At 45.0% G+C, this 12,329-nt stretch overlaps 1 protein-coding gene across 2 annotated transcripts in view; it reads left to right on the top strand.

Moving 5' to 3' along the window:
- The window catches only part of ICA1 (islet cell autoantigen 1), a 92,900-nt gene extending 85,951 nt beyond the window's left edge, over positions 1-6,949 (top strand). For both annotated transcript variants that reach the window (XM_034760525.1, XM_034760524.1), the window contains exons 14-15: positions 3,442-3,537; positions 6,020-6,949. In XM_034760525.1, the coding sequence (XP_034616416.1) occupies positions 3,442-3,537; positions 6,020-6,141 (218 nt within the window). In that variant the 3' untranslated portion in view covers positions 6,142-6,949. The remainder of the gene's footprint in view (positions 1-3,441; positions 3,538-6,019) is intronic.
- The last annotated feature ends 5,380 nt before the right edge of the window (positions 6,950-12,329 follow it).

Raw genomic sequence — 12,329 nt, 5'->3', positions numbered from 1 at the left:
TCGCAACCCCATTTTAATGGGGTCGCCCAGCTGATGTTAGACTTGCTGGGGCCTGGGGCTAAAGCCAAAGCCCGAACCCCACTGCCTGGGGCTGAAGCCCAGGGCTGTAGCCCAGGGCTGTAGCCCCAGGGCTAAGGTTACATGCCTCCTGCCCAGGGCAGAAACCCTTGGGCTTCAGCTATGGACCCCCACCGGCCCAGGGTGGTGGGGCTGGGGTGTGCTTGGGCTTCGGTCCCCATCTAGGGTCATGTAGTAATTTTTTGTTGTCGGAAGGGGGTCACACTGCAATGAAGTTTGAGAACCGCTGATGTAGGCAATGCCCCTGCTTCCTGGCTTGTATCTAACATTATATCATGCTGGGTTTATCATGCTCAAATAGAGTGGCAGCAAATTCCTACATTTCTATTGGCCATTCATTAGACGGAGTATTGTGCACATGAGTGGGATTTAAAACAATACTGTACTACAAATTATGAAAGCAATTTGTCCATGGTTATCAGGATTTCATTGTGGAAGACAGCAAAGGAAAGAAGGTACTAGTGTGCAAATATTGTAGAGCAGGGATTGGCAACCTTTGGCACACGGCCCATCAGGGAAATCCGCTGGTGGGCTGGGACGGTTTGTTTACCTGCAGCGTCCACAGGTTCGGCCAGTTGCAGCTCACACTGGCCACAGTTTGCTGTGCCCCAGGCCAATGGGGGCTGTGGGAAGTGGCGTGGGCCAAGGGATGTGCTGGCCGCCGCTTCCTGCAGCTCCCATTGGCCGGGAACGGCGAACCGTGTTGATTTAGCAGGTCTGGTGAAGACACGCTAAATCGATGGGAGAGCACTCTGCCATCGGTTTGTGTACTCCACCTCCCCGAGAAGCATAAGGGAAGTCAACTGTGTAGCCACCTCGGTAAGTGGATCTAACTACATCAACTTCAATTACATTATTCACGTAAGTTAGATCGATTTACCATCATAGTGTAGACCAGGTCTATAAAACACTCCTTCTCTCTATTTTAATAAAATGGCCTTGGCATTAATTATAAACAGAGGGGAACCGCTTTACCTACCAATCAAATAGAGGTCAGATCGCCACAGTAATGGCGGTAGTCTACTGAAGCGAGCAAGACTCTAGGGTATAGACTTTATCTTAAATGGCCTTTGGAACAGGTCCCAGTGGCACCAGGACCCAGTATCTGACAGACACGGCAAAAGATAAGAAAGTAAGTAGAGGGATGGAGGAAAAGGAAAGTGGAGCAAAACTATGGGAGACAGAGAAGGAAGGTGTGGGCTTGTAGAAAGAAGGGAGATGAGAGCAAATGAGGATATTCTGAATGCTAACAATTTATATATATATTGCACTTAAGATATCCTAGAATTAGGGACCATTGATCACTAAAATTGGTGGTTGGATAAGTAAGTCACATGCAGGGCCGGCTCTAGGTTTTTTGCCGCCCCAAGCAAAAAAATTTTTGGCTGCTCCCCACCCCAGCCCTGGGCTCTCACCCCCCCACCAGTGCCCTCCCCCACCCACACCCCCTGCCACCCCAGCGCTGGGCTCTCTCTCCCCCCTGCCCCCACCTGCACCCCCTGCTGCCCCAGCTTTGGGCTCCCCCCCACCAGTGCTGACTCCGCCGCTCCCCCCTCGCCTTCAGCCGGTCCGGCGCTGGCAGGATTGGGGTAAGCAGTGGGGCTCCTGGGCCGCGCCTCAGCCCAGGGTCCCTCCAGCCAGGGCTCCCACCTCCAGGACCGGCCGGGACCAGGAGGGCAGAGCCGGGGGACCGCCCCAGCAGGGGGCTACGGAGCCGGGGAAGGGTAGCCCCAGAAGAAGCGGAGCCCCGGAGAGCGGGACGTGGGCCCCGCACGGCAGCGCCCTGCCCTCTATGGCTCCGCTGCTGCTGCTGCTTCTGGCCGCCCTGCCGCAGTCCCTGGGCGGCTCGGGCTGCTTCGCCCGGCCCCGGCTGCAGCACTGGGGGGCGGCTGCCCTGTGGCACCTGCAGGCAGCTCCATGTGCCCCGCGGGGCGGCCACCAGCTCGAGTTCCCCCGCTCGGAGCCTGCCCGGCCCAGCCACAAGGTGCGGCACTGCTCCCCCATGGTGCAAACTGCTTACCCCAGGCCCAGCTCTAGTCTTTTGCCGCCGGAAGCAAAAAAAAAGGCCGGAATGCCGCTCCTGAAAATGTGCTGGTGCCTAGAGCCGGCCCTGGTCACGTGCAGAAAAGACAACATTATGATTGGATTACTGGGAAGAGGATCTGGCTACATATATACACAGACGTAGCACCACATATCATGGTTAGACTTGTGGTAGCGTATACCCTATAACCATCATAAAAATGAAAGGACTGAAATAACGTGCACCCATTATAGCTACAATAAGCACCTTCGATAACTGTAAATGAAATAATTTAAGGGAAAAAGTCCTATTTTCCTGTGTGTTTACATTGCATGTTTAACAGTGTAATATGGAAGCCTAGTGCTTGTGATCCTGTCTTCCTGTACTGGCTGAGCCCAGCGATTGCATAATCCACAGCTGTCTCACAGGAAAAAGGAGGGGAGGCGGTGTTAACTCAAGGGTAAAGACTTGGAGTTTTGGTGCTAAAGTTGGTGGGTTCTATTCCCACGTCGACTGTGGTGCCTGTGTGTATATGTTATAGCAGCGCTTTGTGCGTAGTCAGTTTCGCTGTTTACTTTGTGTAGTTTGTTTCTCCTTTGCTGAAAAGAATTTTAAAACCAAGAAAGAAGAAAAACCACCCATATAAAATCTTTTTTAAAAGGAACCTAAAGAATAAAGTTCTGGGTATGCTATTTAAAGGTGCTTTATAAGGACCTGGAATTTTTAAAATTAATCATTTAAAAATAGCTTCAAGTTAAGTGTCCCTTTAAATACTTAGCTTTGGCCAATAAATGAAATGATGGTCCCTGGAACTATACAAGAGCAGCAGCAAAAGGAAAAAGTACAGCATGGGTCAGATTTTAGCTAAATCGTAGTCACATTTACCACAATTCAAATGTTAAAAATCCTCCCACCCGCTCTCCTGCCTGACTGGATTGTCTACACTGGAGCTTCTATGAGCAGGAACTAATTCTGTTTTTTAAAATGTGCTTGGAAGGTGGTCTTGTTAGGAGGGAGGCAGGACAAGTGCTCTTTTAGGCAGACTGGAAGTTCGGCTGTGCAGACGGAAAGCACACGATTGCCTTAGCCTTTCGGAACGTGCAGCTGGTCAGCAGATACTCTTGTCAAGGGCACTGCTCCTTTGCAGAAGTTAACGGCTTATCTCTATGGAAATGAGGGAGAATATGAGCAGCAGTAGCCATAACTGGTAAAGGGGTGAGGCTGGTGTATGACTCCATCAACTGATATGAGTTTTCTGCTGTAAAGTACCCAGGATGATACGAGTTCATTAAGTAATTACTGTTGATTGACACTAATGCAACTTTGTTATTGAATTTTAGGCTGGGCAGCTAACAGTGTTAGCCATCCATCTATACCACAGCCAGCACAGAAATCAAACAGCCTGAATGTGAACACCAACAAGATGCCTGCGAAAGGTGATATGTTCATTATTAGTGTTTTCCATTACTCTAAGGTTATTTGCATAATACATTTACCTTCAGGAATTGTATGTGCACACTAATTAAATACTTTACTTTAGATACTCGGTGTTGGAATATATATGTATTTGTATTTGCTGGCACTAAACCTGGTGAAATGTAATGAGCAGTCATTTAAGTTCCAATGAAATAGCAGATGAAACACAGGGGTTTCTGCTCTAAAATCTGTGAGCCATAGAATTGCATCCACATGCACTCAGTCTGAACTGAACCTCATTTGTTCTGGAGTTCAGGGAGGACATTATGGCTGAAGTACAGGCCTCTGAAATGGTAGAACAGAGTCCTAACTAAACATGCTGATCAAGATGTTATTTCAGTGACGTGCCCCATGTTACAGTAATCTGTTTGCTTTGAGGTGCCTGTAGCAACAAGTGAATTATATTGCGAAGAGTGCCTCTTGTGTGTGTGCACAAATTCCTCAAAGATCTCTTATGCAGGAAAGACCAGTGACCTAAACCATATTGTGTATTTTTGTTTCCTTGCTGAAGTGTGTGAAGTTTCTTTGCATGGTTAGGTGCATAGGGCTGAGTGGGTTTTGGCATCCGTTTTAGATGTGGTCATAAAGTGGGTGGGGAAGTTGCAGTTGTGATAATTGCATCAGTTACAATAAACTTCATTAGATTAGTCTAAAACCTATTCCAATAATTGTGAAGGTGGCAAAGAGATTCTACTTCTCAGCCATACAGATAGTGAAGTCAGACCCAGCAGAACTTCTCGTCCGTAAATCGCTTTGTGAACCCAGATTGCCTCCGATCAACCCCAGAACACAGTACCTCCCGCTGAGAGGAAGTATTTTATTTCACATAAAATATCATCTGTATCTGGGATGGCTCCACAGGTCACCGAAAACAACATGCTGACTACAAGACCAGAAATGCAATTCTCTCCTCCTTCCAGGAATTCAGCCCCTTCACACACACAGTAGTCATGAACTCACTGACAGCAATCAGAGACACCGCCTGTGACTTGGACCCCTACGAGGGGTGGTCGAGCAAGGTGGTTGCCCTGGGCGCCTTCTTCCAGGGTGCGCTGTCCCACTGTGTCACTTGGCTGTTTTACTGCACTCTGGCCAGTTGGCTGTTTTTGCTGTGCTGATTGGCTGGTTTTTGGCTTGGCACAGGGGAGGGAGGGCAATGAAAACATTTTCTGCCCTTCCTGGATGGTAAGAGAAAACAGAAGACATCTGGGACACCTGTTAACAGAGACTGTCCACAACTCCTTTGACTAAAGAGCCCTAATACATGCAACAGTGCAACTAGTACTGAAGAGACCATTCCTTGGTGTTAGAGACCTTTCAATCAACTGCCAGTAACTTGCCTCCCTTTTCTAACTAAGCTATTTGAGATGCTAGCACTTCCGTGCCAGCTGCCTATGTTTTGGATCGTTCAGGCTAGGGCATGGTACTCAGACAGTACTTGTTGCTCTGATGGATATCTTCCTCCTGTTCATAGGAAAAGGAAGTACATCCCACGATCATTTTGTTTCATCTCTCTGGCATCTGAGACCATGTAGGTGGGACAGGAGTACAAGCTGCTTCGGGGTGAATGGAAATGCCCTGAAATGACTGAGGTCCCTCTTCTCAAACTGAACTTAGATCATTATGGGCAACTTTTCCTCCTAAGAGGATCCTTCAGACCTCTCAGTGCTTTTAATTACCCAGCCAACTAGCCCCTGCCTGAGACGTAGCCCCAGCCTATCAGACACAGATAAGGCTATGGGGAAAAATTAATTCAAAATCTCCAGCTTATTTATTGGAATTCATTCTATTGAGGTGTGAAGCTGCCAACCCTGAATAGCTCCAGCAGTTACAAAATGCAGCAGCCTGTTAACATAGCAGGTTGCTGTGAACCGAAAGAGTACAGTTCAGGGTCTTTTGTCTTGGTATTCAAAGCCCTACAGGGGATTGGCCCTACTCTCCCTCTACAGCTATAACCACTACATTCCATCAGAGTAATGAAACTGTTGACCAGTCTGGGAGACAGCGCTTTCACTGGAGAAGATTGGAAGTGGTTAGTCCCGTGGCCAAAGCTACATGCAAAACTCATTTCTCTCACTTTGCTCTCCTTCCTTCACATTCGCAAACTGAAACAAAACACCTGTCAAGTTATCAAGCAATTTCTCCTACAGGCTGGAAACAGGGAGATGGAGGGAGGGGAGAAATTATTTGTATCTTCAAATAATTAGGAAGTGCTCAGAATTGGGGAGCATATAAATACCTGTATAGACTGATGTGCTACATGCATTTCTACATGCAAGTAATATGTTGAAATGTAATTCATTACACTATTTCTAGAAGGAGATGTATTTTCTTCATCAGCTTAACAATACTCATGGCATTCATTTTGTTTGATCTTCTGCATTAAATCAGCTATGTTTAAGTCAAGCAAGAATTCTGACGTGGTATATTTCACTATTCCAGAACCTGCAAAAAATCCTAAAGACCTGACTGCTTGGTTCAATCTTTTTGCTGACCTTGACCCGTTATCCAATCCTGATGCTGTTGGGAAAACAGATAAAGAACATGAATTGCTCAATGCATGAGTCTGCGGCCTATGGTAACTCACACTGCTCCGTTCATTAACACTTATCTTCGGGTTTAGAAGACTACAACGAAATCAGTATGCTGTTGTGAAACTATAAAGTATGTGCCATTATAATAAAACTAAAGGGATTTAACCCCCTTTATATAGGTATAATTATTTGATCTTGTTTTGTATAAAGAGTTTGCATTTATTTTCTATGTGAACTTACCAAATGAGGTTAAAATTTAGGACAGAATTCTAGCCATATTAGGATACCTGCTGAAACACTGTCATTGCCTGAGATGTGCGGAGCTAATGCTAGAGTGAAATATAAATTATAAACCTATTTTTTTATAAGGTTTCTTGTGCAAATCAAAAGATCATGTAATGGGAGAGGCTGCATGAGTCAAATAATGATTGTATTTGCCACTGCTATGTTAAGATGTAAATTCAATCTGTTTTGTTAGTATCCATAGTGAAAAATCCATGCTGAGGCTAAATTATTGAAGGATTATATTGGGGTCTGTCAAGCTGCTGTATTCATGGTCTCTCTGATTTAAATTATTAGACAAACTGCACTACACAAGACCAAAAATATTGCCCAGAGTGCATCCTTCCTGAGTTTTTCATTGTGCCAACAGGATTTGTACATGCAAAGCAGAAGTTGGGTGCCACTATTGCTTACACACGCCTTGAAAGCATTCAAGTTTTCTGTTGAGTAATTTTTATCAAACTGATTTGATAAGCATGTGTTTCTTGAGCCTGTTGTGACACTAACTCTCCTTTAATAAAATGGTTTTGACAACAAAGAAAAAAAAACATACTAAGGACCTCTTTTTTCAGCTGGAATGTTAGTGTCATTGTTGAATGCAGTATGCACCATTCATCTGATGATGAAATATGACCAGCTTTCAAACAGTAGCTAATAATTCATCTCATTGCCTCAGGCCACTTAAGAATAGTAATGCAGTAGGTTGGCAAGAGAACCCTGTACTCAGATTCTTCTGCAACTCATTGTCTCTTCTGCTTCTCCCCCGCCCTTTTAAAACAGAGGACGTTAAAGAAGTGTCAGCCTTCACTTTAGCTTTGTAACTTGGGTGAGTTTGCAAAACACACTGTGCAATGTTTGTTTTTCAGTCAATTATACATTTGGGCCCTTTTTTTTTTAAAGGGACTTCTATCCGATTCCTTTCCTGTAGATGCAGTTTTGCACCAGCAGTTAATTGATCCACAATTAATTAATCCAAGTCTTCTTGCCTGCCTCATGATCAGTTAGACAACTGAGTCCGTGAATCGGGAGCCTTGAACTAATTGCTTGAAAACTAAATAAGAACACCACATCCAAGCTTCCCTGGGGAGTGGCAGCTTCCCAGTGCCTGAAGGAGAGACTGCCATGTTCTGTAGGGTTGGAATCTTAGGAGAGTTCACTGGGAGATCTCAGTGGCTTTGTCACCACAACCAGACCCATAAGAAATATAGACAAAATCAAAGGGAGAAACAGCTCTTTTCCTTCAGGGAGCTCTTTCATAAATCTTTCGCAACTTCTTGAACTGAGTGCCCCATCACTGCATGGCAACCTGACACTTAATCCTTGACTCATACTATTGGTCTCAGTTATGGTGGGTATGATGGGTTCGGTCACAGAGTCCCTCTTGGGACTGTCACCTGACGTGCTGGGCCCGTTTTCCATTGCCAGCTTGGGACTCCAGAATCCTGCCTTGTTGAGCCAGACACGCTAGCCTGCTGCAATACAGACCCAGGTCTGGTCCACGCTCCCAAAGCTGCAGACTTTAACCAAAAACTGCTCAGCAGGTCTCCTATCTCCAGCACCGAGACACCCAGCTCCCAATGGGATCCAAATCAATCCGTTTTACTCTGTATAAAGCTTATACAGGGTAAACTCATAAACTGTCCACCCTCTATAACACTGATCGAGAGATATGCACAGCTGTTTGCTCCCCCACGTATTAATCACTTACTCTGGGTTAATCAATAAACAAAAGTGATTTTATTAAGTTTAAAAAGTAGGATTTAAGTGGTTTCAAGTAATAACAGACTGAACAAGTAAGTTACCAAGCAAAATAAACCAAAACACGCAAGTCTAAGCCTAATACATTTAAGAAACTGAATACAGGTAAATCTCACTGTCAGAGATGTTCCAATAAGCTTCTTGCACAGACTAGACTCCTTCTTAGTCTGGGCCCAATCCTTTCCCCAGTACAGTTCTTGTAAGTTCCAGCTCAGGTGGTAACTAGGGGTTTTCTCATGACTGCAGCCCCCTTTGTTCTGTTCCACCCCCTTTTATTGCTTTGGCACAAGGCAGGAATCTTCCACCCCACCTTGTAAATGGAAAAGCACCAGGTTTAAGATGGATTCCAGTACCAGGTGACATGGTCACATGTCCTGTGAGACCCCCAAGCCTCCATTCTTTCCAGCCTAACTCACAGGAACACAGGAAGGCTTGCAAGGAAACAGCCATTTACAACCAATTGTCCTGGTCAATGGGAGCCACCATTAATGGCCCACACTTTGCATAATTACAATAGGACCTCAGAGTAACGCTTCATATTTCTAGTTTTAGATACAAGAACGATACATTCATACAAATAGGATGACCACACTCAGTAGATTATAAGCTTTGTAATGATACCTTACAAGAGACCTTTTGCATGAAGCATATTCCAATTACATTATATTCACATTCAAAGCATATGGAGTGCAACGTCACAGTGGGGGGCTGGGAGGAAGTTTGTCCTTAAAAGCGGCAAAAGTGAAGCACAGTAGGATGCAAAGCCACATTTTCAGCTTGCTTCTGAGCATCTGTGTTGTGAATTGAAGGCCTGGCCCTAAAATGTCCTGACGTGTAACTTTTGGTAGCTGAGTTTCCTTTTAAAAAAAAAAAAACAAACGAGCCCTCTATAAAATCTATACATAGTAAGTATGGAAACACTTTCAAATTATATTAATCCAACAGTTGTAGCTGCTTAACTACAGAATTCCAAAATATTTTAAACGCACGTATCCTGTTCTTTTTGTTACCCCAACCCCACTGCTCCAATCTTGCCTTGTTTATTCAGCCCCTCCAACTGTCGTCTTGATTTCTAGACTGTAAGCGTGGTGGGGCAGAAACTGACATTCTGGTAGGTTTGTACAGCACAATATAAGTTGGTCCTTTGTAATTATGGCTCATCTGGATTTGTAACCTAGCCTTTGTCTGCACTACATTTTTTTTTAATCCCCCATTTGTCATCACCCACATAACTCCACCGGTGGCAGCAATGTTGGGAGCACTAATGGAGATGGTCTGCTGGCATTTAAGATCCCAATCCCAGGGCTCACTGAAATCAATAAAGATTCTCACTGTCTTAAGTGGGCCATTAGGCCAACATACCATGTCAACCTGTTCTGAGCATAGTTTGACTCCATGGCTATTAAAATGGTGGCAGCAAATCTCCATTAAAGTTCCCAGGAGCTGCTCCAATGAATGCAAAGGTGGAAAGTTTTACTGAAAAATACACAGTGTGAACAAGGCCACTGAGACCATAATGGCTTTAAAGCAGCTATTAGGTCACAGATCGTAGACCTCTGAACTGTAAATGACTCTCTGGTCATTTTTGGGTACTGCACAAGTGCAGCAAAGCATCTGCATTGCTCTGAATCCTCATCATATCCACCCACTTTTAACTAGACAAACTGGAACTGTAGCTTTCCCCATATTTTTCTAAAATGGTGGAACTCATTCGTTCACATTATGGATTAAGCCATTGTAAAATGTCATTTTGAAAAGTAAAGTTAGCTTTTTTTCTCAGGCTATGCCCTGTCCAATTTTTTTAATACTTTTAAATTAAAAAAGAGCTAGAGGTATTTAAAATTTATTTTTAAAAAGAAAAGCAGTTGCTAATCAATTCTACACATGGACTTTTTCATGAACATTTATTAGAGTCTCAGAGCTTGGCTACACTCGAAACTCCAAAGCGCTGCCACGGGAGTGCTCTCGCGGCAGCGCTTTGAAGTGCGAGTGTGGTCGCGGCACCAGCGCTGGGAGAGAGCTGTCCCAGCACTGCAGGTACTCCACCTCCACGGGGGGATCAGCTTAGCTCCCAGCGCTGCGGCACTGTTTACACTGGCGCTTTCCCAGCGCTGTAACTTGCTGCGCTCAGGGGGGTGTTTTTTCATGCTCTTGAGTGAGAGAGTTGCAGCGCTGTAAAGCGCCAGTGTAGCCATAGCCTAATACTTGAGCTGGAGTGATAACACCCTGAAAATAGGAGTCGTGTAGATAAAACCTCACATCGTGTTACAAACAGTACTTCTGTAATAATTGTGAGCTCTACAGCATTTGTCAGGGTTGTGTCATTCAAAGCCAGAATGCCATTGTCACAGGATTTTACTGTGCCCTGCATGTACAGGCTCCGCTGTAAGTGGGACAATAGGCTAGTTAATCATTCTGTTAAATTGCAGATTGCCTTATGCAGCCTAGTGTTCATCGTGGTTTACTGTGGTTCGCTCGGGTTGCATATTCTGACTTTAGTACATTTTTTTTTAATAAATGCTGCGCAGACCCTGTGGCAAAATGAAAACAATGGTAATTGATTAACTGTCTTCATCAGAAAGTTTATTAAAAGTTGACGTAATTGATTTCAGCGAGCCTGGGTTTCTACAAGTCTAAGAACAGCTGCTTCAAGGGATTTAAAATGTGCATCTTGACAATTGAACAGTTCATGAAGAAAAATTGACACGTCATTTTTTATTAATTTAAATGATCAAAACCTACATCTGAACTAGCGTAATGCTGCTCATATGAGTCCGTTTTCTGCTGTATGGCGCATTGTAGATAGAGAGAAATGTACATATTGATGGCACCATTGGGCCTACTTAGACCCCAGGCTACCCTTTTGTGAGTAAGCAAATGTGAGCATGGCCAAAGTGGTGCAGTAAGACTGTGTGCAGGTGCCAGAACCTTCACACACACAAATCATGAAGTAGATTTTCCACAAGGGCTCAGATCCATAAAGGTGCTTAGGTACCTGACCTCCAGATCAATCCTGTTTTCAGGCTTCACTGCCATCCTCCAACTCCCACTCTGCTGCTGGCTCACCCTGTCAGCACCTAAACTCTCTCAGCATCCATGTTTTTGCAATAAAAGTTCCCTAGGCACTTAAGTTTCTGCTTCTGAGCATGTGCACTACAGCCTCATTCCAAGCATCCATCTCCTGCCTAGGCTCCAGGGCAATCCATGAATTGGGGAATGACAGGCATTTGTCTGCCAAAGTTATGTGTGGGGCCTAAGCCAGTAGATGTGCTCCGAGACCACCTACCAGAGTGGTTTCCATTGAAAACCTGGGAGGAAGAGGTGCTGCCCACTTTATAACCTTAGCCCCATGCACTCAGATGTGCAAGACCCACGTTCAGTTCCTTCCTCTGCTTGAGGAGATTTGAACAGGGGCTTCCTACACCCCTCAGGTGAGTGCTATGAACCCTGGGCTACAGGATAGTCTGAGGTGGGGCTTCCTCAATCTGTCTTGTTGAAGCTGTTGCACTCTGGATAAATGGAGTCATTGGGGCAGAGACAGAATGAGAATGACTCCATAGCCTTGTGGTTGCAGCAAAGAGCTACGAGGTGGAGGGTGCAGTCCTGCTTCAATGACTCTTATCTAAAATGAAACCGCTTAGGAAAGACTGAAGAAGCCCTGTACTTGACTGTCCCACGTTTCAAAGGCCAGAAGGGACCCCGGTGATTATCTAGGCTGACGATGCTTCTTGGGGCACCCAAGACTGAGAGTCACCTTATTGCCACCTGCCTCCAGCACGAGGGAGTTTTGCTTGTGTTAGCTCCCTAATGCCACCAACCTGTCAGCCTTTGGGCTACACCAGCCCTGCCTTTGTCCTGCAGGTTGACAACAGATGTACCCAGCTCCCAAATCCCTTCAAAGTGTTCCCCTGTGATATCTAGCCCCTCATCACTGGATACCCACAGAAATCTCATCTTTTCCATTCCCCAAATCCCCACCTATCACTTTTACCTTAGCTCACCGCTCCTGTATCCCACACAGACCGTGAGTTTCAATTATAATGAAACAAAAGGAAATGTGTTTAAGCAAGAACAGATTAAAATAAAAACAAGTGTGAGTGATGGAAACAAATGGGCTATGTACCAAACAAATTATAAAATGCTTGCTAGTAAGAGTGGATTTTGGGGTAAAAAATCTA

This window comes from Trachemys scripta, chromosome 2 (genome assembly GCF_013100865.1).
Source record: "Trachemys scripta elegans isolate TJP31775 chromosome 2, CAS_Tse_1.0, whole genome shotgun sequence".
NCBI classification, from domain to species: Eukaryota; Metazoa; Chordata; order Testudines; family Emydidae; genus Trachemys; species Trachemys scripta.
The sequence above is the reverse complement of the archived record's forward strand: the minus strand, read 5'-3'. Positions and strand labels throughout refer to the sequence as shown.